Here is a 22532-nt window from a genome sequence, read left to right as displayed (position 1 = left end):
GACGCGTGTTTCGTCTACATAAGACTCAGCAGTGACGCTCATATCAAAATATTCATAAAGCCAAACAAAACATTAATTGAGGGAAACACACCAACTATAAGAGGAAAACAAAGGAACTGAAAATCTGAAGTGCAACAAAAACAAATTCAGACGTATTTGTTAACGACTGCCAGTAGACCCACTTTAAGTTGTTTTACTATTATTATTCCTGCACCTTTTCATAATAAACATGGGATTAAAGTTTGATTCTGAATATCACTCAAGCAGAGATAAAATCTAAATGTATACTTTGCAGTTTTTGCCTCACATTCCATGTTAAAGGCGGTGGCTATCTTGTGTCAATAAACCTTGAAACAGAAGACCACGACACTACAACAGTACCGTATACGAAAACAGAAAACTCTCGGCAGTTATGTTATATTTATGACAACGAACCACCCGTGTTTTGTCCTGATGGTGTAAGCTGTCAAGCCGAACCACTGAAACTTTCAAAAACAATAACAACTTCACGTGGTTTAAAAGTGTCGTTTAGGGGTTGGTCTGACCCGTATCCTAGACTTGGAACTGCAACGCTGGCATCTGGTATAGAATCTTATGAAATAAGTGTATATGAGATGACTGATGCAACGAACGAATCATTAATGAGGGATAGAGCTTTTGTTGCTGGCCCATACAACTGTTCGAAAGATGAAACAGAAGTTGAAATTCAATTACCAGAGAAAAATCCAATGTTATATGCGGTTTTAATGGAAGTCAAAGATAGAGCAAACAATGTTAAACAGACTAGGCGATTTGTTCTGTATGACAATACATCAAATATTGTAAAGAATGATTTAATACCTTTAAGAGTTGTTTCAGCATCAAACCACACAAAATTTGTATGGCAAATACACCATAAAAGTATTTGTTATACATGGGAAAATAGATTTTTCAATAACAATTACAAAAAGAACAATCCACTTCGTCCAATCAAAGCAGAGGCAAATAATGCAATCAAAGGAATATATGACCAGATAACTGGCGTTTTATCCGTCACAGGTACAAAAAATGTAAATGGTTTGACAAATTTTTTTTATTCTCTTTTGCGCAACGAAAGAATTATATTTTCTGGAAAAGTGCAAAATATTACGTCACAATCACTATGTCTCAATCCTAGTATGAACGATGGTGACACATTTTTACTCCGTCTCCAAGCCAGAGATATCATGAACCATACACTCGATGATAGTATACAAGTTCATATCGACCGATCTGTACCGGAAATAGCTGACATATGGTTAATTCGAAATGAAAAGAAACAGCTGTATGTCCATCATAGTTCGGACTTATCTACTATGCATTTAGAGTTTAAGGCATTTGATTTACATAGTGGAGTTCGGGAAATCAAATGGGAGTTTGGTATTTATGAAAACAAAACGGTCCTGATCGACAAAGCAATAGCAGTGACAGCGACAAACAATTCGGTAAGTCACTGATTTTAACATTATCAACAAATGACAACAATAACAATAATAATAATAATAATAATAATAATATTAATAATAATAATAATAATAATAATAATAATAATAATAATAATAATAATAATAATAATAATAATAATAATAATTAAAATCCAATTGTTCAATATCAGATTTAAAAAAAAAGATAATCAATAATAACTAGAAGTAGCTATTGGTCACTGAATATACATTTCCTGAGGATGCAATAGGAAGCAATGAGACATTTGGTAAAAGAATTGTGCGGTCTTTGTTACGGTTAGGAAGGAGTAGTAATAAAACGGAAACAGTGTTTGGGGAGATAACTCTAGCATGGAAACGTGTTCGGTTGAACGGTTTCACTAAAAAGCGTAAACACTGTTCGATCATATACAAAATGGACAGTTTGCAAATCAAACTCTCCACGCAAAAATTAGAAGTAGCGGAAGAAACAAATATAAAAAAAAATCAGAAAAAAAATCAATATGTCTTTTCTACGGAGGAGTAGAAAGGCATAATAATAAATGGAGTACAAGTACAGTAGATAAGAACACCAACTGGAGATATATAAAGAATACTGTAGCGATTCAATACTTCACCAACCTGTTTTCGATTATTCAATCGATGAAAAGACTTACTGTGACAAGATACTACTAAAATATAAACCACGTTAGCTGCTTTTTCAACTTAACGCCTATAATTTCGTTTTGCTGTATTAATATTACGCTATTATCACACATATTATCGAAATAGAAAAGTTATTTAAAAAATTATATGTTACAATAAGGACAATATATTAATAAATAAACTCATCATAGATACCTGATGCCGGATTGAAATTTTGTATTTGCGTCAAACGCGCGTTTCTTCTACAAAAAAACTCATCAGTGGTGCTAAAAATAAAACAGTTAAAAAGCCAAACAAAGTACGAAGTTGAAGAGCATTGAGGACCAAAACTTCCTAAATGTTTTACAAAATACAGCTTAGGTTATCTTTTCCTGAGGTAGAAAAGCCTAAGTGTTTCAAAAATGTAAAACAAAATTAGATCAATACATTTTTAATATACATCAAAATAGTTGTACCAAATTACAGATTTGAAAAGAATTGTATATTTTTATATGATGAGACGGGATCTTAATTGAATAGAGTTTACCAACATCCCTGTGAACAGATAAAACATAGACATTTGAATACCACTCAACACGAATCTCTTAACGGACAATTAAAAAAATATGATATAACTAGAAACAATTATTAGTGATAAGATTGGAACGTAATTTATTTATTACAACATACTACCTTTTCAAAAGTATCTTCTTAATTGATATGACTTCTTTAACAGCTTTGAATAAGGCACCTCTAGCTAATCTTATGTTAGGCAAATGTATGTTTCGTTATTGAATTATAAGCCCGGTATTTCTGATAAAGTAAATGTTTTATTTCCAAAACATTGACCGAATGTAAATTCTCTTAAGTATCTTAGCGGTATAAAACAACGAGCAGATAACGCACACGGTCGTCATCAGTAGAAACAACAATGATATCCCTTAGACAATGCTATATCACAACAACATGAAAACCTAAATGAATAATAACATTTAGACTGAAACTGGTTTAATAATATGTACTTGTAACTGTATAAAAATGATCACTAATCTTATTTTTTTTTAAGATTTCATGTGCAAATACTACGTCTTGTTATTGTCCCATTCTTGGTGAATGTACCACAACAACATATGTGGCAGAACTTAAAAAGCTGAAAACTTTAAACAAACATACAGGAAATCATAACAGGAGATATTTCTTCACCGTTACAGCAACAAACAACGCTCATCTTGTCGCATACGATCATATTGACATATTAGTTGACGAATCTCCGCCTGAGGTAGGCGTGGTTTTAGAAGGTCCAGTAGGCAGTCCTGATATAGACTATACAAGTATAAATGAATTCACTGTACACTGGCATGGATTTATTGACCATGAGAGTGGTATTAAGTTATACAGAGTAGCCATTGGTAGAGACTGCATCCATAATTTGAAAGACATGACAACTGGTAATATAAACGGTTCTTTTGTACAGGAAATCTCTCACGTATCTACAAAAATGGTATTTCCAGATGGTCATGGTAAATATCACGTGACTGTTATAGCCTTTAATAACGCAATGAGTCCCTCAGAGATTGCTTGTTCAGACGGAATAATATTCGATGAAAGTGTTCCGGATATTGTGAACGTTAGCATCAAACATGCAAAGACAGAAGAATCTATTGGTTGTTATGACGGCATTCCATGGCAAATGAAGCAAAATTTGAGGCGAGTTAGATTATCTGGGGATGAATGTAGTAAAGTATGTGCAAACTACAGCAATGATGACGTTTTTACTTTACTGCCGATTACATTAGAAACTAAAAACGAAGATAATGCCGTATCAACATTCATGTGTCGCAGCCTAAGTCATTATAAACAAAACTTTATCTATACTCCAACGGATCTCTTTCATATCACATGGAACATCAGTGAAGATCATAGTCAGATTGCCCATGCCTATGTGGGTTTTGGGAGAGACAAATCATCAATTGATAGTCCAGAGTTAATGGACTACACCAAAACGCATCATATAGAAAGCTATATCCAGCATCACCCAGGCCTTATAGGAGAGGAACAAATATACATATTCATCAAAGTGCAAAACAGAGCTGGTTTAGACCAGAAGATATGGTTCGGACCAATATTAGCCGATGAAACACCACCAGTCTGTCAGGATATTCCAAAGCCCGTGATTGATAATGGTTATGTGATTGCTAAGTGGGACAAGGGAAACTTTTATGACACTGAACAAAAAGAAGACATAGGATCAGTAATGTTTCGTGTAGGTAAGTTGGAAATGCATATTTTTTTTTATAACAAACAAACAGCCGAAATGAAATAAGGAATGTTCCATATAGGTAAGTCGAAGAAGAAAAATAATATTTTATAACATATACAAACAAACAAACAAAATTATATCATCGTAATTAATTTTACAATTATTTTTTTTCTACCATCAAAGGAATTACCAAACGTATCCATCAAAACAGAGCAATAAACACTAAGATAAAGGGGCTTTCTATCAATTATTTTTCAAGGCAGTGACACTTTGTTTATTGATATTTCTGTTATTAAAGTCAAATATGTCAGTACCACTTCCTCTATACTTCTTGTTAGATATAGCTAAGGTAATATATTTCAGGGGTAGTTTATCCTTAGTGTTTAAAAAATGCAAAGTTTCATAAACCATCTATAAATCAATGATAATTCATGTCAGCATAGACGTGCTTACTACCTAACTTACAATACAGTGACAATGGCCACTGTGTTTATCTAAGATATAACGTGCTTTTCAATTAAATCATATTAATATTGTTAACGTGATACCATAATTCATATGATACACAAAACGTATTTCAAACTTACTCCTACTTAATTTACATAGTTCTTAAATCCAAACACCGGACACTTTAAATCATCAAACGCAATTAACGTGAAATTTAAACGTGAAAATTAAAGATAAAATGTTTTCAAAAGTATTTTAAATCATTCGTTCAAAGTCTAAAAGTCAGAAATGTTTATTTTTTTTTTTAATTTCTTATAGTTTTCACTATAATTTCAGGCATGGATAATACGTACATCACACCTTTTCTAGAGTGGAATGTCAAATCACACGGTGGGCAGTGTGGTCGCCATCACCAATGCATCAAATACCCAATTAAAAAGTTACAAGTGTATGATTCCGTGAAAAGTTTAGACTTCCATATTCAAATGCACGTGTATAACTATGCTGGACATTATTGCAGTAAAGATACACCTTCGTTCAAACTACCAAATATAGTTCCACCTAGACATGGGATAGTTTTAGATGTTGACCCTGGAAGTACACGACCCTATCAAGATGTAGACGCTATATATGACGCTAAGGTTTACTGTTTTGTAATGAAAGGTTTTACAAATGAGGAGATACAATTCGAAGTAGGAGTCGGTACCCTTAACAAGTCCGATGATGCAATAGCTTTCCACGTGTTTAATGCAACCGATGATGAAAGGGTTTGCAAATATATAGGCAAACTTAAAACAGAGAAACAATATTATGTGACTATCAGGGCATCTTATAAAAGTCAGGAAATCTACAGAGTATCCTCCGATGGGTTTATATTTTTAAACAGTACCACGGTGACCTCGTCTATGAAGATTTATCATGGTATTCGTTGTGGCAAAGAAAACGAATTGGGAAGCTGGAATGTTTTGTCCAAGAAGTCAGTACTTTCACTTTTTAAATCTCTTCAACATGGTGTCACTTATTCTTTACTGGCAGATTCTGCCTCGTTTGTAATTACAAATACTAATGTGCTTATTAAATATCAAAGTAAACATTCCGATCAGCTGATAGTAACATTCATGGCAATAGTTTCCGTCTCAAGTATTTTCATCGATGTACAAAGTAACCATTCGAATCTCTCTCCCAACATAACATTACACCTTCATCAGTGCGATCCAGATATGGGAATACAATCTTCAACATCATTATTACCTGTGTACTGGTCAATTGATGACAAATACGTACAATATTTATCAAATTATGAGATAGGATTATGTCAAATGTCAAACAATAATACTTGTCAAAATAAAGTACTGTATGAATCTGTTGGGACAGACAACTCTAAGTATTTTCATGGTAATTTTAAGGAGGGACCTTATACGGTGTTTGTAAAGGCTTGTGTGGGGTTGAAATGCCTATTGCCGTCCGTTTCGAATCTCATTATAGTTCAACAAGTAAAATCAATGGATATGAAAGCTCAGGCTTCAATTCAGTTTGCTGACAATTGCACAAAAACAACCGTAAGATGGCAGAAATCACACTGCACTAAAGACTATATCGAAACTTTCCCATTAGGATATAGGTGGTCCTTGTTTAAAGACGAAGGAAATACAAGGATTACAGATTGTAAAATCGTTACAGTAAATGAAGTCAATGAAACAACACAAACTTATACGGTAAAATTAACTTTCATTTAGTGTTTGTAATGAGGAAATTATATGACGTACTTTAATGCGCTTTTTGTTAATTTAAATACAAAAATGCACGTAAAAATCCCTAATTCTTTTACTGATGGACATTCTGAAAGAATAATCACGTCCTGAAGGTTTCAATATTAATACAAATTTGATTAGAGAAACATTAGATGTGAATCTTATCAGTTAAGTTATCCCATTATTTCTTTTCTAGTAAACCATCTTATTTCATAAGATATACTGCTATTTCCGTTTCACAATGATTGTGATCTTGACTTAACAGACATAACACCAAATAAAATAGTGTCGAAGTGAATGCAGATGTCTCCAAACCTGATATTTGATATACTAATACTTCAAAAGTGTAATCAGTGCTAAAACAAAATGCATGAATGTTTTAAATGCATTCCTTTACTATTTAATACATATATTTAACCCATGAATCAATTTAAACGAATTATGATTTATTTTTGATATAAATAAGGCCGTTAGTTTTCTCGTTTGAATTGTTTTACATCGTCATTTCGGGGCCTTTTATAGCTGACTATGCGGTATGGGCTTATATCTCATTGGCAATCATACCACATCTTCTTTTTATATGACACATTATTTTTGCCATGTGATTATGGACTTTCCGATTAGATTTTCCTCTGAGTTCAGTAATTTTGTGATTTTATTTTTTTCTACATAAATATCGTTCTGGCTTAATTTTATTTTTTCAAATAACTGTCTAATCAGAAGAATGCTTCATTTAAAGAATTTCTATCTTTCCTGACGATATTTCGTAACTGACATGTTTTAATACATTACAGGACTCTAACTGTCTAAAGATTCCAGTATACCTGCATCATACTATGTACCTTTGTATAGAAGCATTTTGTCCCTCGGGGAATATCAAACGTGCTTGCACCAAATCAGATGTGATAGATGACCCAAATACATTTGATAAAATGGTAATTTATGATTTAAATCTTCAGAACCCTGTTATAAGGCAAATAAAAGAATTGAAATACAGTGCTCACATTGGAAAGTATATGTCTCTTCTTCATGACAACGAAATAGATTTTGCTGAACGAAATATAAAGATTGGAGGTTTTCTCCTCGGAAAATCCGACGTTTCAGTAAAATGGTTTCTTACGAAACATAACAATATTCCAATAACAGACTGTTCACTTGATTTTTCTTGCTTATTTACAAAACATACAACAAACGGGTTTGTTAATTTTAATAATCCGTATCTTACCGAAATTGGAATGTTGTATATTTGCGCTGTGAGTGGTGAGTTTCAAGGTTGTAGTGATGGATTCCTTTTTGATGATGGCGTTCCTAAGGGTGGCAATGTTTATATACCATCGAGAAATGGCTATATAATTGAAGGCTCAGCTATGAAAATTCAGTGGTCAGGTTTTACTGGAAATGTTAAAGCAGTCGACATGGGATACCAAGATGCAGTATCATTTTATCAATACGCAATAGGTAAGAACATGATTATTAAATTTAAAGATATCGTTACGAGGGACGTAATTTGATAAAAGCTGAACATAAAAAACGTTCTGTACCTCCTAAAATGCATATTAGAATGAAACGAAATTTTTGAATAAAGATAAAAATAGAAAAATAGGAACAAATAAATAATTTGTTAAAGAATAACAATAGGTATAATAATAATCATCATAGTTGTAATCACTTTCTATATACAAGATGATAGGACGTGCCGCTGGAATAGGTCACCTTTTCCATCTTGAAAATATGTGAAAAGTATCAAAAATATATGATGAAGTTCCCATTACAAGTTATTTTCTAAGTCGAACGTCTCGCCATAAGTAAACATTACATTAGAAATCTACAACCCGATCAGAGGTGATATATTTTCGATTTCCCAAATCCAAATAATATACACTTTACCTACGCAATCTATGAAATGTTAAACATCTTCAAAAATATTAATTATATAAAAACATGTAGATGAACCCTGGCAACACGCCTTATCATCTAAGTATTGAATGTCAATCATCATTTTATCAATATTTATAAATAAATGTGTGGTTATGTTAACACACAGGTACCAGTATAGATGGAACTGATGTTGTACCCTTTACAATAGCTGGTTTGACAGACTTTGTTGTTGTTACAGACTTGCACTTACAACCAGGACAAGTATATCATGCTACTGTACGAGGTAACAACTAAGATTATTTTGAATAGTGTCAAATTTGCAACAAATAAACATTAAAATTTACCATAATGATATAAACGATACCAACTGGATTGCACTAGATGCGCATTTCGATAATCAATATATCTGCATTGATGCTCGAGGCCACACTTTTTGAAAATCAAAACTCTTATACGGACGTTGGAAAAAGCCATTGAATAAAAGGACCATTATATACTATCAAACATCAGTATGAGCATCACCGAGTGTTAGATGCTTACTATATGTTACAACATGATGAAGTTGGCCACCAATGGTTTGACAAATACAGAGTGTAAACATGTATTTTGTCAGAGTGTATTCAAGTTGTCGTTTGTTCACATATGGTTGTATTTGACATTTCATGTAGCTTACAACAAGTTCTTGGTATTACATTTTATAGGTTATGTAATATCTGTTTACAAATTAGATATATAGCCAAGTTTACACTTTTTACAAGATTTTTGAAGAACCTTACACACAACTTGGTTGTATCAAGAATCGGCAATACATCAGATAAATTCATATGAGCAAAACAAACAGTTATTTTGATGATGTTCTGTTTTCAAAGTGTAAATGTATTTGAGCCTTTTCAGAATTTTTAAAAACAATTGTAGCCTTTGACTATTTGAATCGATCTGTTGAAAGACACTCAGAAGGCGTTATTTATGACAACACTCCACCTTCAACTGGTACAACACAAGTTGAAAGAGGAATTGGTCATTTCGTAAAAAATCATCACATTTCGGTCCAGTGGTTTGGAATTGAAGACAAAGAGAGCGGCATAGTACAGTTTGAAATTGGAATAGGTTCTACAAACAACTCTGCAGATATTGTGCTTTTCCAAAATACTGAAATGTTTCCAGAAATAAATGGAGATAGTCGATTAACTGATGGACATCAGTATTATGCTATCGTTAAGGTATATTATTTGATGAAAGACTGAAAACTATATGTAAATCATAATTATGTATAACTCACTCAATTCAAAAGTCAGTATATGTGGTGTGATAATCAAACAACTGTAAAAAGAGTCGAATGACATAGAAATTAGTCAGTTTAAAAATAAGAAATGTATTTTAGTTGTATGAAAATTAAGGCCATTATCTTTAAACGCATATATTTATAAGTGCTTTTTGATAGGATACATATTTTGTTTGATATTCCTTGAAAGAAACCGAATAATACGCATCACTTCATTTGTAATAACATTTGTAAACCACGACATGTGCCTCTGCTGGTAGACTGTTAGTCGCCGAGGGTACAAATAAACCATAAGCCAGTACTTCGGTACTGGCATGAAAATACGGATGTTGTGTGTTATTAAAATTTGCTGTTACAAAATGATAGAAATTATTATAAATTAAGGATTGTATGTCCCTCATGCAAAACTCTGATTCCTTTCACGGATTTGGCTATACTTTTTGGACCTTTTGGATTACAGCTCTTCATCTTTTATATAAGCTTTGGTTTTTCAAATATTTAAGCCACGAGCATCACTGAAGAGACATGTATTTCCGAAATTCGCATCTGGTGCAGGAAAATTGGTACCGTTAATGTTATAATCAAACCCTTCACGTGCACCTAACCACAGATTTTGTTAGTTTATTTTTTTCCCAATCATTAGTGATCTCTTTGTGTTTTTTTTATACTTTTGTTTGTCAGAGTTTATCTTTGATTTTTTGGCCTTGACATTGTCAATAAGTTTTGACATATGAGCTATGAATATTCCTTTTTCATAAATGTTTATAAATAAGCAATCTCTCTGCATATATATTCATTCCATAGAGTCGTTTTGTCTTTTTTATGCCCCAACTACGACAGTAGAAGGGCAATATTTGTTCTGTTCTGTGCTTCCGTTCGTCCGTTCGGTCGTTTGTACGTTCGTTCGTTCGTCCGTCTGTCCAAATTCAGGTTAAAGTTTTTGGTCAAGGTAGTTTTGATGAAGTTGAAGTCCCATCAACTTCAAACTTAGTACACATATCCCCTATGACATGATCTTTCTGGTTTTAATGCCAAATTAGAGTTTTTATCCCGATTTCACGTCCACTGAACATAAAAACTGATAGAACTTATGGGGCATCCGTGTACTGGGGACACATTCTTGTTTTTTGATACATTAATATCTACAGATTAAGAGCATTCTTTTCTTGATATTCAATAATATTAGTAATACATGATGAAAAACAAAAGTTTTGCACCGTTAAAATAATTCCTATTTTTTCATTAGGCAACCAACGGAGCTGGTCTTTCCTCATTTTCTGTATCGACGCCGTTTATAGTTGATAGTACAGCTCCAGTGATTGGCCACATTATGGATATTTCTCTTTCTAACATGCAAGTTGAAACAGATGTTGTAAGTCTACAAAATTTATAGATATCATTGCTACTAACAAATATTCTGAAATAACAATCACCAATCAATATCAATATATATCAATCGTAATAAAAGTCTAATACCACATAAATTGAAAGCATGCCTTCCTAGGCGACCTCACACAGATCTCTAAAATTAAGTTAAGCGGTATTCTATTCGATGTAATTGTTGCCATCCTTTAACGTTATCATTTATCATTCTAGATTTTAGTTTATAAATTAATGATTAATTTGTGTTGTTTACATTTGATATTTAAGGAATGACTGTAATATTTTTTCTGTCTATGAAGAAATAACATTAAAAATTTGGTGCACACTGAATAACGCACGGAGCGGGTTATTTAACAGTGTGCACCACATTTTTAATGTTATTTCGAAAATATTACAGTCATTTCTTATAATTTAATTCTAAATTCTATTTTACTCCGTAGAAAACCATGAAAAAAACGTTGATGACGTCACGGTCACATGACTAAATTATGTCTATGGGCTCATAACAAAATAACGTCAGCCAATCAGAAAACGCGTTACATCCAAAATTAAATTATATACAGTTATTAAATACTGAATTACTCAAAACACTAATTGAATAAGACATATATATTCTTCTAAATATTACCTTTCAGATTTATTTTTTCAATTCGACATTTTTTGTTTAAACTTTTGCATGCGGTTAGACCAGCCTTTGTTTCTATTGTTTTTAAGAGTGTAGAGGTACTATTTGATATTTCAACAGAGTAATTTAAAATACATTGTAGACGGATATAGACTACCATAGGAATACAACAAGTATATCCTGTAAGTGGAGAGGATTTCATGATCCACATTCACAGATTGACAGTTATTATGTTGGACTTGGTTTAACAGCTGGAAATGACGATATAGAAACACTGACAAACGTTGGTTTAAAAACTGGTAAGAACTGATTTAACTCATTTTATCTTCAACAACAAATCACTTTACAGCGGATATTTATTTTGTATTTATTTGAAGTTTAATTCTGGCATTATTGAATTATAATTAATTAAAAAAAGTGAATATGTCCTAAGTCAGGAATCTGATGTACAGTAGTTGTCGTTTGTTTATGTAATATATACGTGTTTCTCGTTTCTCGTTTTGTTTATATAGATTAGACCGTTGGTTTTCCCGTTTGAATGGTTTTACACTAGTAATTTTGGGGCCCTTTATAGCTTGTTGTTCGGTGTGAGCCAAGGCTCCGTGTTGAAGGCCGTACTTTAACCTATAATGGTTTACTTTTTAAATTGTTATTTGTATGGAGAGTTGTCTCATTGGCACTCACACCACATCTTCCTATATCTATGTTCGTCATGTTAGATATCAATAATACTGAAATAAAGTTATAATAGTATAAACATATATTTTACCTTGTATAACTGACTATGCGGTATGGAATTTGCTCATTGATGATGTTGATCTTTATATTCTATATCTGTGTAAATTGGTATCTGATGGAGAGATGTCTCATTTGCAATTTTACCACGTCTTTTAATTTTAATATCACTTCGATTTTCAGTGAAGACATGGTCATCAAACTTTGTACTAGGAGTTAGACATTACTGTATATTGAAAGCATGTAATGGAGCAGGTATTTGTAGTTATGGTTCATCCAATGGTGTATTAATTGACAACTCTGATCCCATTCCTGGCTTAGTAGTTGTTGGAGCAGCAGGATTTCACTCAGGGTACCAGTCTGATAAGTAAGTATTAGTGCAACATGTTGTCGTAAAACAAATTTAGTGAGCATTTAATTTACAAGTGTTGATACCATATGTCAGGTTCTGAATGTCCTGACTGTATGAAATAAGAATTAGAAAAAAAATATATCATTCAGCGAGGACCGCAAAATAAAGACAAAAGAAAGGTTAACGACAAGCAAACAAATAGCTGAAAATGCGTCATGGGGTTTTCTCATTTTTGAAGGCCGTACGGTGACCTATAATTGTGAAGAAATACTGTACTCGACATCTTAAACATATATCGTTCAAATATTTCAGGTGAAACTTTTTTTGTCGATTATCTAAAAGCACATTTTTCATATTTTACGATTACAGAAAGTAAATGTTTGATATCATTTAAGCTCATCACTACATGCCACTTGGATTGGATTTGAAGACCCACAATCCGGAATCGACCATTTTGAAGTATGCATTGGTACTACGCCATTGTTTTGTGACATTATGGATCGTTGGAATGTATCTTTATCATCATCATTTGTTAAAACTCAGCTTGAACTTAAGGATGATGTGCCTATGTTTGTGACTGTGAGAGCGTGTAATAAAGTGGAACTATGTGTGGAAAGATCTTCGCAGAGTTTTATAATAGATGACACTCCGCCGGTTTTAATAAACCGACCGTTTATAGAAAGTGTAAATGGGAATCAGTCTCATATCCTTCAAATGATATCAGACCCTTCTTTTTTCAAACTAAGATGGAAATTTGACGATGATAGGAGTCCTATTGTAAGAACCACTATCTCGATCCATAGCAAGTTAGACTCTCATATTCCAATGGCGGACACAGTCCTATCGAACGAAAATACTTTTACCGTCAAATTGGGAAAAGACGATAAACTTCGTCTAGGAGACGTTTATGTAGTACAGGTGACAGCTTGTAACGCTGCCTTACTTTGTAACTCTGCATATAGTTCTGAAGTCTTGCTCGATTATTCTCCTCCCCAAGTCGGGGGATTTATGCCGCCATTAAATTGGGAAGTGATTCCTGGAACCTTTAAGTCTTTAAGATTTGATTTGACATGGTATGGATTTAGTGATGTTGAGTCTGACATTAAATTATATTATATATCAATTGGTTATGATTACAGTAGTACTGATATTATTGCCGCCTATAAGGTCAGACCAAATCAACAAGATCCGGGAGGCATGCAACGCACAACCATAGACATCGATAGTACCAACAAATTACCTGAAAAGCTAGTTTTTACTATCTGGGCAGAAAATTATGCTGGTATTTCAAGTTCTCAGAGCAAAATAACAACTGATGTAGTAAGTTTTAACCGGAATCATACCAAAGGAAACCTCGTTATACAGAAACATTCTTGTGTGGCAGAATATTGCAATAACGACTGCACGTGTGCTGTTGTTGGACATAAATGTAAAACCGATTCACAATCGATGTGTAATAGCAAAACCGATAATAATGGTAAAACTTCAGAAATGGTAAGAATGATTGTGTCAAACACCGATATAGGTATAAGTGGATCGTCGTCATGCCTAAAGTCTGAATGGACAGACAACTTAAACGAATCAATATGGCGTTTTGAATATACATTTGGTATACAGAACGAGAAGCCAGGTACTGGTATTTTTGATATAGCAAATGAGAACCCGTGGCGTGATGTCGGAAAAGAGACAGAAGCCATCTTCTGTTTGTCTCCACAGAAAAAACTGGAACATAAGACGAACTATGTTGCATACGTTAAAGCTTGGTACTCGTTTACATCGAATAAAATATTCCAATCAGAACCAGTCCAAGTCGATCACACGCCACCTGATATACACAAGAGATATTTTGTTATCGATTCCATTTCAAACTGTGAGGAGGATGCGGATTATATTCTATCAACACATTCTGTATTATCCTGTTGGGATGGTGTCTTTTACGATGACGAAAGTGGAATAATGAACTTGATGGTATCGCTCGGAACTTCGCCGTATGGTATGTTCAATTCATTTACAAATTAACAGAAAATTATTTCTATCACTTTGTATTTAGAAATTATATTTTGTGTTTGTGATAACTGTGTGCTTATTTCCTTTTTACCAAGCAGTACTGAAGAAAAACAGAAATTTAATAACAAAGATATTTATTTTTCAGCTGATGACATAGTACGTATGCATGATGTTGGTCACAAGACAAGAGCAGACTGGACAGGCCTTTCTTTAGAACCAGGGACTAGATATTTCACGACTGTTAGAGCCATCAATAAAATTGGTCTACAAACTGAACTAAGCTCCGATGGCTTTGCGATCGACGACATCGCGCCAATGGCTGGAATAGTTTACAATACTGGACATCACAGCGATGCCATCTACCAGTCTAATAATCAACTAGTTCAATTTTCCTGGCATGGATTTGAGGACGAACATTCATTTATTGATTCATATTACATAGGATTTATTGTTAATGGCAAAGGTCCATTGGCAAATGAATCATCTAGTTTTCAAAAGTTAGATATTCACGACCACACCGTTTACGATGGGAATCTGAAACATGGAGACACGATTTCAGCCATGGTCAAGGCTATTGACAAGGCTGGCCATGAAAGTCCCATTGTGACGTCACTGCAATTGTCAATAGACAATACACCACCTCAATCGTTTGATTGTAAACATTTTAATAAGATATATGAAAAACAGATCACTGGAAAAAATAGGTGGTTAGACCAAATAACATGTCATAAAAACAATGTTTATAAGATAACAGTCTCTGTTACAGAAGTCACGTTTGAATTGAAAGCTGTTTTGGCAGTTGACGATGTCTCAATGGTTCTACCTTTTGCTCGTAATTCAGATGGTTCGTTGATAACGGAATACAACTTCTTTGCATTTGAAACGGCCCCGAAATATTTTTCATTGGATGTATATGGGGGTTTGAAATCAATAGAAATGGTAATACGTGTCTTAAAATGCTCCTCAATAATTACCGAAACTAAGGACATTGAAACCATTACTACACAACAAATTTCATCTGACAGCATTTCCATTTGTGTACGAGCGATTGATCTAGACAGTGGCATAAAGCAAGTCAACATTGGAATTGGAAGCGCCTACGGTGGGTTCGAACAACAAACGATAAAGTCAGCAATATCATCATCTCATCGTATGCATGACATGGTAGAGGCCAACCTGACACATGGTGAGCGTGTTTATGTTCAAGCTGTCGTTATAAATCATGCAGGGTTACAAACTGAATTCGAGTCGCATCCATTTATTATTGATCACACTCCTCCCATAATTCAGCATATTAAATCATCACTTGAGTACCGACATGATGTCCAGAATGACACAACCACCAGTGTACATACCAGATGGCATGTTATTGACGACGAAAGTGATGTTAAGTTTTGTGAATATTGTATTGGTACGTAATTAACTGATATTTTTGAAATTTCCAGACGATTCAGATTTCACTGTACAATTTTCTATCACAAAATAAACCGTTAACAAAATGGGAAGTTTTATAACCTTTGAATAAGCTACTAGTTTTAAAATATTCTACATACCAAAAAGGATTTATATAATCTTGTTTCGAAAGATATATATTTTCATCACTTTTTGGTAAATATTACAAAAGTATGATTCATAATTCAGTGAGCAGTGTATCTTTTAGATAAAATATCAACAACAAATTATTATTGACGACGAGTTTAGTTTTGTGATTATTGCATTGGTACGTAACTATATAACACTTTGAAAACAATACCAATATAAAAATAATTAGATGTGGCATGATTGACAACCCAAAAGAATATTTTGAATAGGTATAGTTTTTCATTGCAGTAGTACATAACAAACCGTAAACGAAGGCATACATTTACATATTTATATGTAATCTGATATTCTATCTACATGTCAGGAACAATTCATAGAATGTTTATCAAATTATATTTTCATCACTTTTGTATTAGGTCAAACGTTTTTGCAAATGTCAGAGTTAATTTTGACATTTTGTATCGAGTTATTTTTATTTCAGGATTTTCAGAATCATCGTGTGATATCATCGGTTGGACAGCTACCTCGTCGTTATCTATATCTCGGTCAACAAATTTCAAGGTCCAACATGGAAGCAGAATATTCCTTAAACTGCGCTGTATAAATGGGGTCCAATTATCTGGATATGCGTATAGTGGGCCTTCAGTTGTATCGTACATTCCACCAGAAAACATTGGTTCAAAAATAGAATTTATAACAGACACTGGAATAAGTAATGTCACCGGGGACCTGATGGCACTAACATTCCGCTGGGATAATTTCAATGATCCTTCCGGGATCCAATCGTATTTCCCTCGGGTGTCTAAAAACAAAACTCTGCTCTCGAACATTGAAATTCCTAATAAAAATTACATTCGAATTAAAAATATTCACATGGAAAACAAGGAGGCATACATTGTTGATGTCAAAGGAACAAATATTGGAAATATCTCTAGTACCGCCAATCACGCACTTATTGAATGTGAACATACTAAACCATTGTTAACAGGTGAGCCATACAAATAAGTTCAGAAAAGTGTATTAAAATATTTCAATCATTCAAATCTTCATGCAGCATCACGGATCGTTTGATATCATGATGAATGGTTCATTATTAGTTACATGTAACTAAGAGGTTACTAACCACCAAGAAGTCCATGCTTTTGTATTACTTTAATTAAAATTATATACTTGTCTCTAATTTTAATTTGATAATTTAGGGGCAAGTTCAGGCGCGGATTCAGAGGTGGGTGTACCGGGGGTTAAAACCCTCTCTTTGACGATCAATGCATTTGAATGGGACATGAAGTTGGACCCCCCCCTTTTTTTGTCCTGAGTAAGGACCCCCCCTTTTTAAAATGGCTGGATCCGCCCCTGGGCAACTCTTTTATATGACAAACACAATCTATGATAGTTTTGAGGATTGTGTACGTCTATATAATCACATTTCCAATATATTGTTGGTCCCAACTTTACCTGTTTGATTTCATACACACGTGTTATGCGTAAAAGTTGTGTTTTACTTTTGTATGTGTTTTTGTCAATATACAGTAAACTTTCTCATCAAAAATATCTTTGTTATATCACCCTGTTCAGTGTGGATCTACTGTGTCATTTATATAATGCAATGTTTAATTTTAGGGAAAGGGTTTGACCATGGCACAAACTATATAGACTGGAAGGACGTGTTTAAACCTACATATATTGGTTCGTACCAGGTGGCAATAGGCTCTACAAAAGGAATGACAGATATTATGATGCCCATAATAACGACAGGAACAAGAGTCGCTATTGATATACCGCAAGAATATCATGAAATAAGAGCTGTCGTGATTGCCACATCGATCACCGGACTATCAACCACGTATCGACAAACTATAATACTTTAAAGAGCCATAGAAGTAAATTTGTTACGAGACACAATCATTAATTGTCACTTTAACAATTGATGTTACAGTAGAATATAGTTCCGTCCATTTTTTTTTAATGTTATTTCATACAATAAATAGCTATTGCAGCATAAACGTTTTAGTCTAAAGAAGGGTGATAAAAGAATTGAAAACACCACGTTTAAAAATTTCTTGCGTCCGAAGCGCTTTTCTGGACTTACCCTCATCAGGAACGCTCAAAGCTAAACATTTGAAATCCGAAGATGGATAAGTACCGAAACCATTGGAGAGCTATATGTAAAAAAATTAAATAGCCAAATTCATCTAAAGCCAACTTTGCCTGAGGAAGTTGAAACCTTAGTTTCTTAATAATTTCAAAATTTTTAAACGGACAATAATAAAATTAGCACACGATCAAATTAGTACATCAAATAAAAATTTGTAAGGGTTCCGCGGAACCCAGTGTCTCGCCTACTTTTGCTGTAAATCGCAGGCTTAACAAAAATGAGGAAAAAAATTAAAATTAATATTCCTCTTGATACTATCTTATGATTGTAAGAAGCTTCTGTCCAAGTTTGGTAAAAATTTAGGATAGTAAATGAATCTAATAAATGTTTTGAAAACTTTAACTGCAGACTTTATGTAATGTTAACTGGAAGAAAATCTACTAGTAAGTCCATTTGAGGTAAAATACAGAAAAAAATGGAGTTATCTTTTTACAAAATTTACTTCTGGATACTATCTTATGATCATAAATAAGCTTCTGTCCAAGTTTGGTACAAACCCAGGATAGTTTAAGAAAGTTATTAAAATTTTAAAAACTTTAACCACAGAGTGAATGTAATGTTTCCCCGCAGAAAAACTAAGTCCATTTAAAAGTAAAATACGGAAAAAATGGATTTATTTTTTCACAAAATTTACTTCTGTATACTATCTTATGATCATAAACAAGCTTCTGTCCAAGTTTGGTAGAAATCCAGTATAGTTTAAGAAAGTTATAAAAATTTCAAAAACTTTAACCACAGAGTGAATATTTGTGGACGCCGCCGACGACACCGACGGAATGTAGGATTGCTTAGTCTTGCTTTTTCGACTAAAGTGGAAGGCTCGACAATAAAGCTATGTGTTGAGCAATAAATGTGAGGAGTCATAAGATTCCACAAAACTCCATTACATATACTTCTAACAGAGAGACGAAGGATACCAAATAGACATTCAAATGCACAAGTCGAAAATAAACAGTATACAATCAACACAACGGTTTTTATCACCAGTCATTCGTATACTACATATCAAGTCTCAAAATATGACTTTCGAGACAAAATCAATATTCAAAAGCTTGCAGTTCCTACTCAGATATTGAAAAACGTCATCAGTGTCTGAGTAGAAAGTTGATGAACAAGGGGTATGTCAAAGAACGTCTTGTCCTTTTTCTAAAAAAGTTCATCGGAAGGTACCAAGACTTTGTTGATAAATATTCCGTATCAACTTCGCAAATAATACATGATGGTCTTGATGTATAGATTCTGCGTACTGATGTTGTTTATCATCTTAACAACGTGTTATATTGTTCTTTCATTTGTCTTTGTTCTATTATTAATATTTCTTTTACTGTTGGATTGTTTTATGTGATATCCATTTAACGTGGCTCGGTACTTAAACATCCCGTCAATGTGTTTGTATTATCTTTCATTTTTCGCTGGTGTGTTTTGTATATGCGACTTTTTGTGTTTCTTTGGTTCTTATAACGTGACTGTGTACTTTAAAAGATCTCGTCAATATGATATTGTTCCAGTATATGTCATTGTGATATATTTCTATTATGAATTAGAAAATACGTTGAACCACAAACGTCAAAATTATTCAATCGCGTAGTGGAATGAACTATTTGTGGATTCTTATAAATTCTATATAACTTTTGGACTATTCTAAATCTCGGTCTATTTCTGAAATTAATTCTTACATACTTTGATTTTTTAACCCTGTATGCTTACATTGCCCTTATGAAATTTTTAAATTGTTTGTATTTATACATTGAACGACAAATTTATGTGACGTATAAAATTTTCTGACGTCAGACACGCGAATCAATGAATGTGTTTGTAGATAGATGTGTTTTGTGTTCTGTTAAAATTGTTACACGATGATGACTGCTGTACCCATGTTTTGACTATTTTATTTATTATGTCTGTTTAGGTCACGCATCATTGTAAATATAACGGAATTTGATGAGACTGTCATCAAAGTGAGAGGTTTAGCGCTTTAAAACCAGGTTTAATCCACCATTTTCTACATTTGAAAATGCCTGTACCAAGTCAGGAATATGACAGTTCTTGTCCATTCGTTTTTGATGTGTTTTGTCATGTGATTATGGACTTTCCGATTGGATTTTCCTCGAAGTTCAGTATTTTTGTGATTTTACTTTTTTTTCATGTTTATTTTGTGAGAAATTACATTAAAAAAAAAATCAGTTTTCAAAATGGTGGCCTTCTTAGTTGGTGATGGAATTTTACATATACATAAAAATGATAACTGCAATAACCAAAACTATTGGACAGTATCATAGATCTCAAAAACACCCGTCTCATCCGATGAAAATTGATTTAGGAGATAACGCGTCGCCAGTAAACTTAATTTGCGACCATCAAATCCCCAATTGATGCCGTCGGAGCTTAAAATACAATATTGTTATCTCCATTCTAATGAAACTGACAGAAAACAACGTTAAAACATGTATTTAAAAACTGTCATATGCCGTCTGCGCTTGCGTGTACGTCCCATAGCATCAATTGTCAATTGATGCCATGTAAGAAAGTGACGTTATCCAATCAAAATGAACGTTACAAACGTTGTTGCATTAGAACTACAAATACAGGCAAAAAATGAACAACATTACATGGTCCAGGTAGCAGAAAGTAAAATAGCAAACAAAACTAGAGGCTCTCAAGAGCCTGTGTCGCTCACCTGTTAATGTGTTTACAGATGTTGGCCATCTTCGTTGGTAGGCGGGGTCATTAGACACTTTTTTAAAAAAAAGATACCCTAGTATTATGATTGTGGCCAAGTTTGGTTAAATTTGGCCAAGTAGTTTTAGAAATGATTTTTATACAAGTTACAAAAATGACGAAAAGTTGTTCAATATTGACTATAAAGGGCAATAACTCCTTAAGGGGTCCTCTAACAATTTTGATCATCCTGACTTATTTGTAGATCTTACTTTGCTGAACATTATTGCTGTTTACAGTTTATCTTTATCTATAATAGTATTCAAGATAATAACCAAAAACTGCAAAATTTCCTTAAAGTCACCAATTTTAGGGCAGCAACCCGACAACAGGTTGTCCGATTCAATTGAAAATTTGTGAGGGGATATATCTTATTCTGATGGACATTAAAATCTTGAAAGATTTGCCCTAAATGTCTTAGTTTCAAAGATATAAAGCAAAAACTGCATTTTACCACTATGTTCTAATTTTAGCCATGTCGGCCATTTTGTTTGGTAGGCTGGGTCATCGGACACATTTTATAAACTGTAAACCACAATGATAATTGTGACCGAGTTTGGTTAAATTTGGCAAAGTAGTTTCAGAGAAGAAGATTTTTAGAAAAGTAACAAAAAATGACGAAAAGTTGTTAAAAATTTACTATAAAGGGCAATAACTCCTTAAGGGGTCGACTGACCATTTTGGTCATGTTGACTTATTTGTAGGTCTTACTTTGCTGAACATTAATGCTGTTTACAGTTTATCTCTATCTATAATAGTATTCAAGATAATAACCAAAAACTGCAAAATTTCCTTAAAATAACCATTTCACAGGCAGCAACCCAACAACAGGTTTGTCCAATTCGTCTGAAAATTTCAGGGCAGATAGATCTTGACCTGATCAACAATTTTACCCCTTGTCAGATTTGCTCTAAATGCTTTGGTTTTTGAGTTATAAGCCAAAAACTGCATTTTACCCCTATGTTCTATTTTTAGCCATGGCGGCCATCTTGGTAGGTTTGACGGGTCACGCCACACATTTTTTAAACTAGATACCCCAAGGATGATTGTGGCCAAGTTTGGTAGAATTTAGCCAAGTAGTTTCAGAGGAGAAGATTTTTGTAAAAGTTTACGGACGACGGACGCCAAGTGATGAGAAAAGCTCACTTGACCTTTCAGGTCAGGTGAGCTAAAAACGAACTCCTAAGAAAATTTGAAAGTTCTTTATTAAATCAAAAAATCAAAAGCGCAAATACATAAAAAGAATGGAAAACAACTGTTATATTACTGACATGGAACAGAAATTTACTTATGTAGATAATGGTGGTTTAAAC

General features: G+C 33.4%; 1 protein-coding gene across 1 annotated transcript; it reads left to right on the top strand.

Annotated features, from left to right (window-relative positions):
• The first annotated feature begins 1100 nt into the window (after positions 1 to 1100).
• Positions 1101 to 18349, top strand: LOC143075040 (uncharacterized). Its single transcript, XM_076250277.1, has 13 exons — positions 1101 to 1463; positions 3151 to 4351; positions 5128 to 6506; positions 7337 to 8000; positions 8587 to 8703; positions 9336 to 9640; positions 10949 to 11074; positions 11853 to 12009; positions 12629 to 12812; positions 13193 to 14790; positions 14950 to 16215; positions 16828 to 17334; positions 17967 to 18349. The coding sequence occupies exons 1-13, from the start codon at positions 1158 to 1160 to the stop codon at positions 18212 to 18214; spliced, it is 8058 nt and encodes a 2685-aa protein (XP_076106392.1). The 5' UTR covers positions 1101 to 1157; the 3' UTR covers positions 18215 to 18349.
• Positions 18350 to 22532: the final 4183 nt, after the last annotated feature.

Source organism: Mytilus galloprovincialis, chromosome 5 (genome assembly GCF_965363235.1).
Source record: "Mytilus galloprovincialis chromosome 5, xbMytGall1.hap1.1, whole genome shotgun sequence".
In the NCBI taxonomy this organism is placed as follows: Eukaryota; Metazoa; Mollusca; class Bivalvia; order Mytilida; family Mytilidae; genus Mytilus; species Mytilus galloprovincialis.
This window is presented reverse-complemented; position numbering and strand designations above follow the sequence as displayed.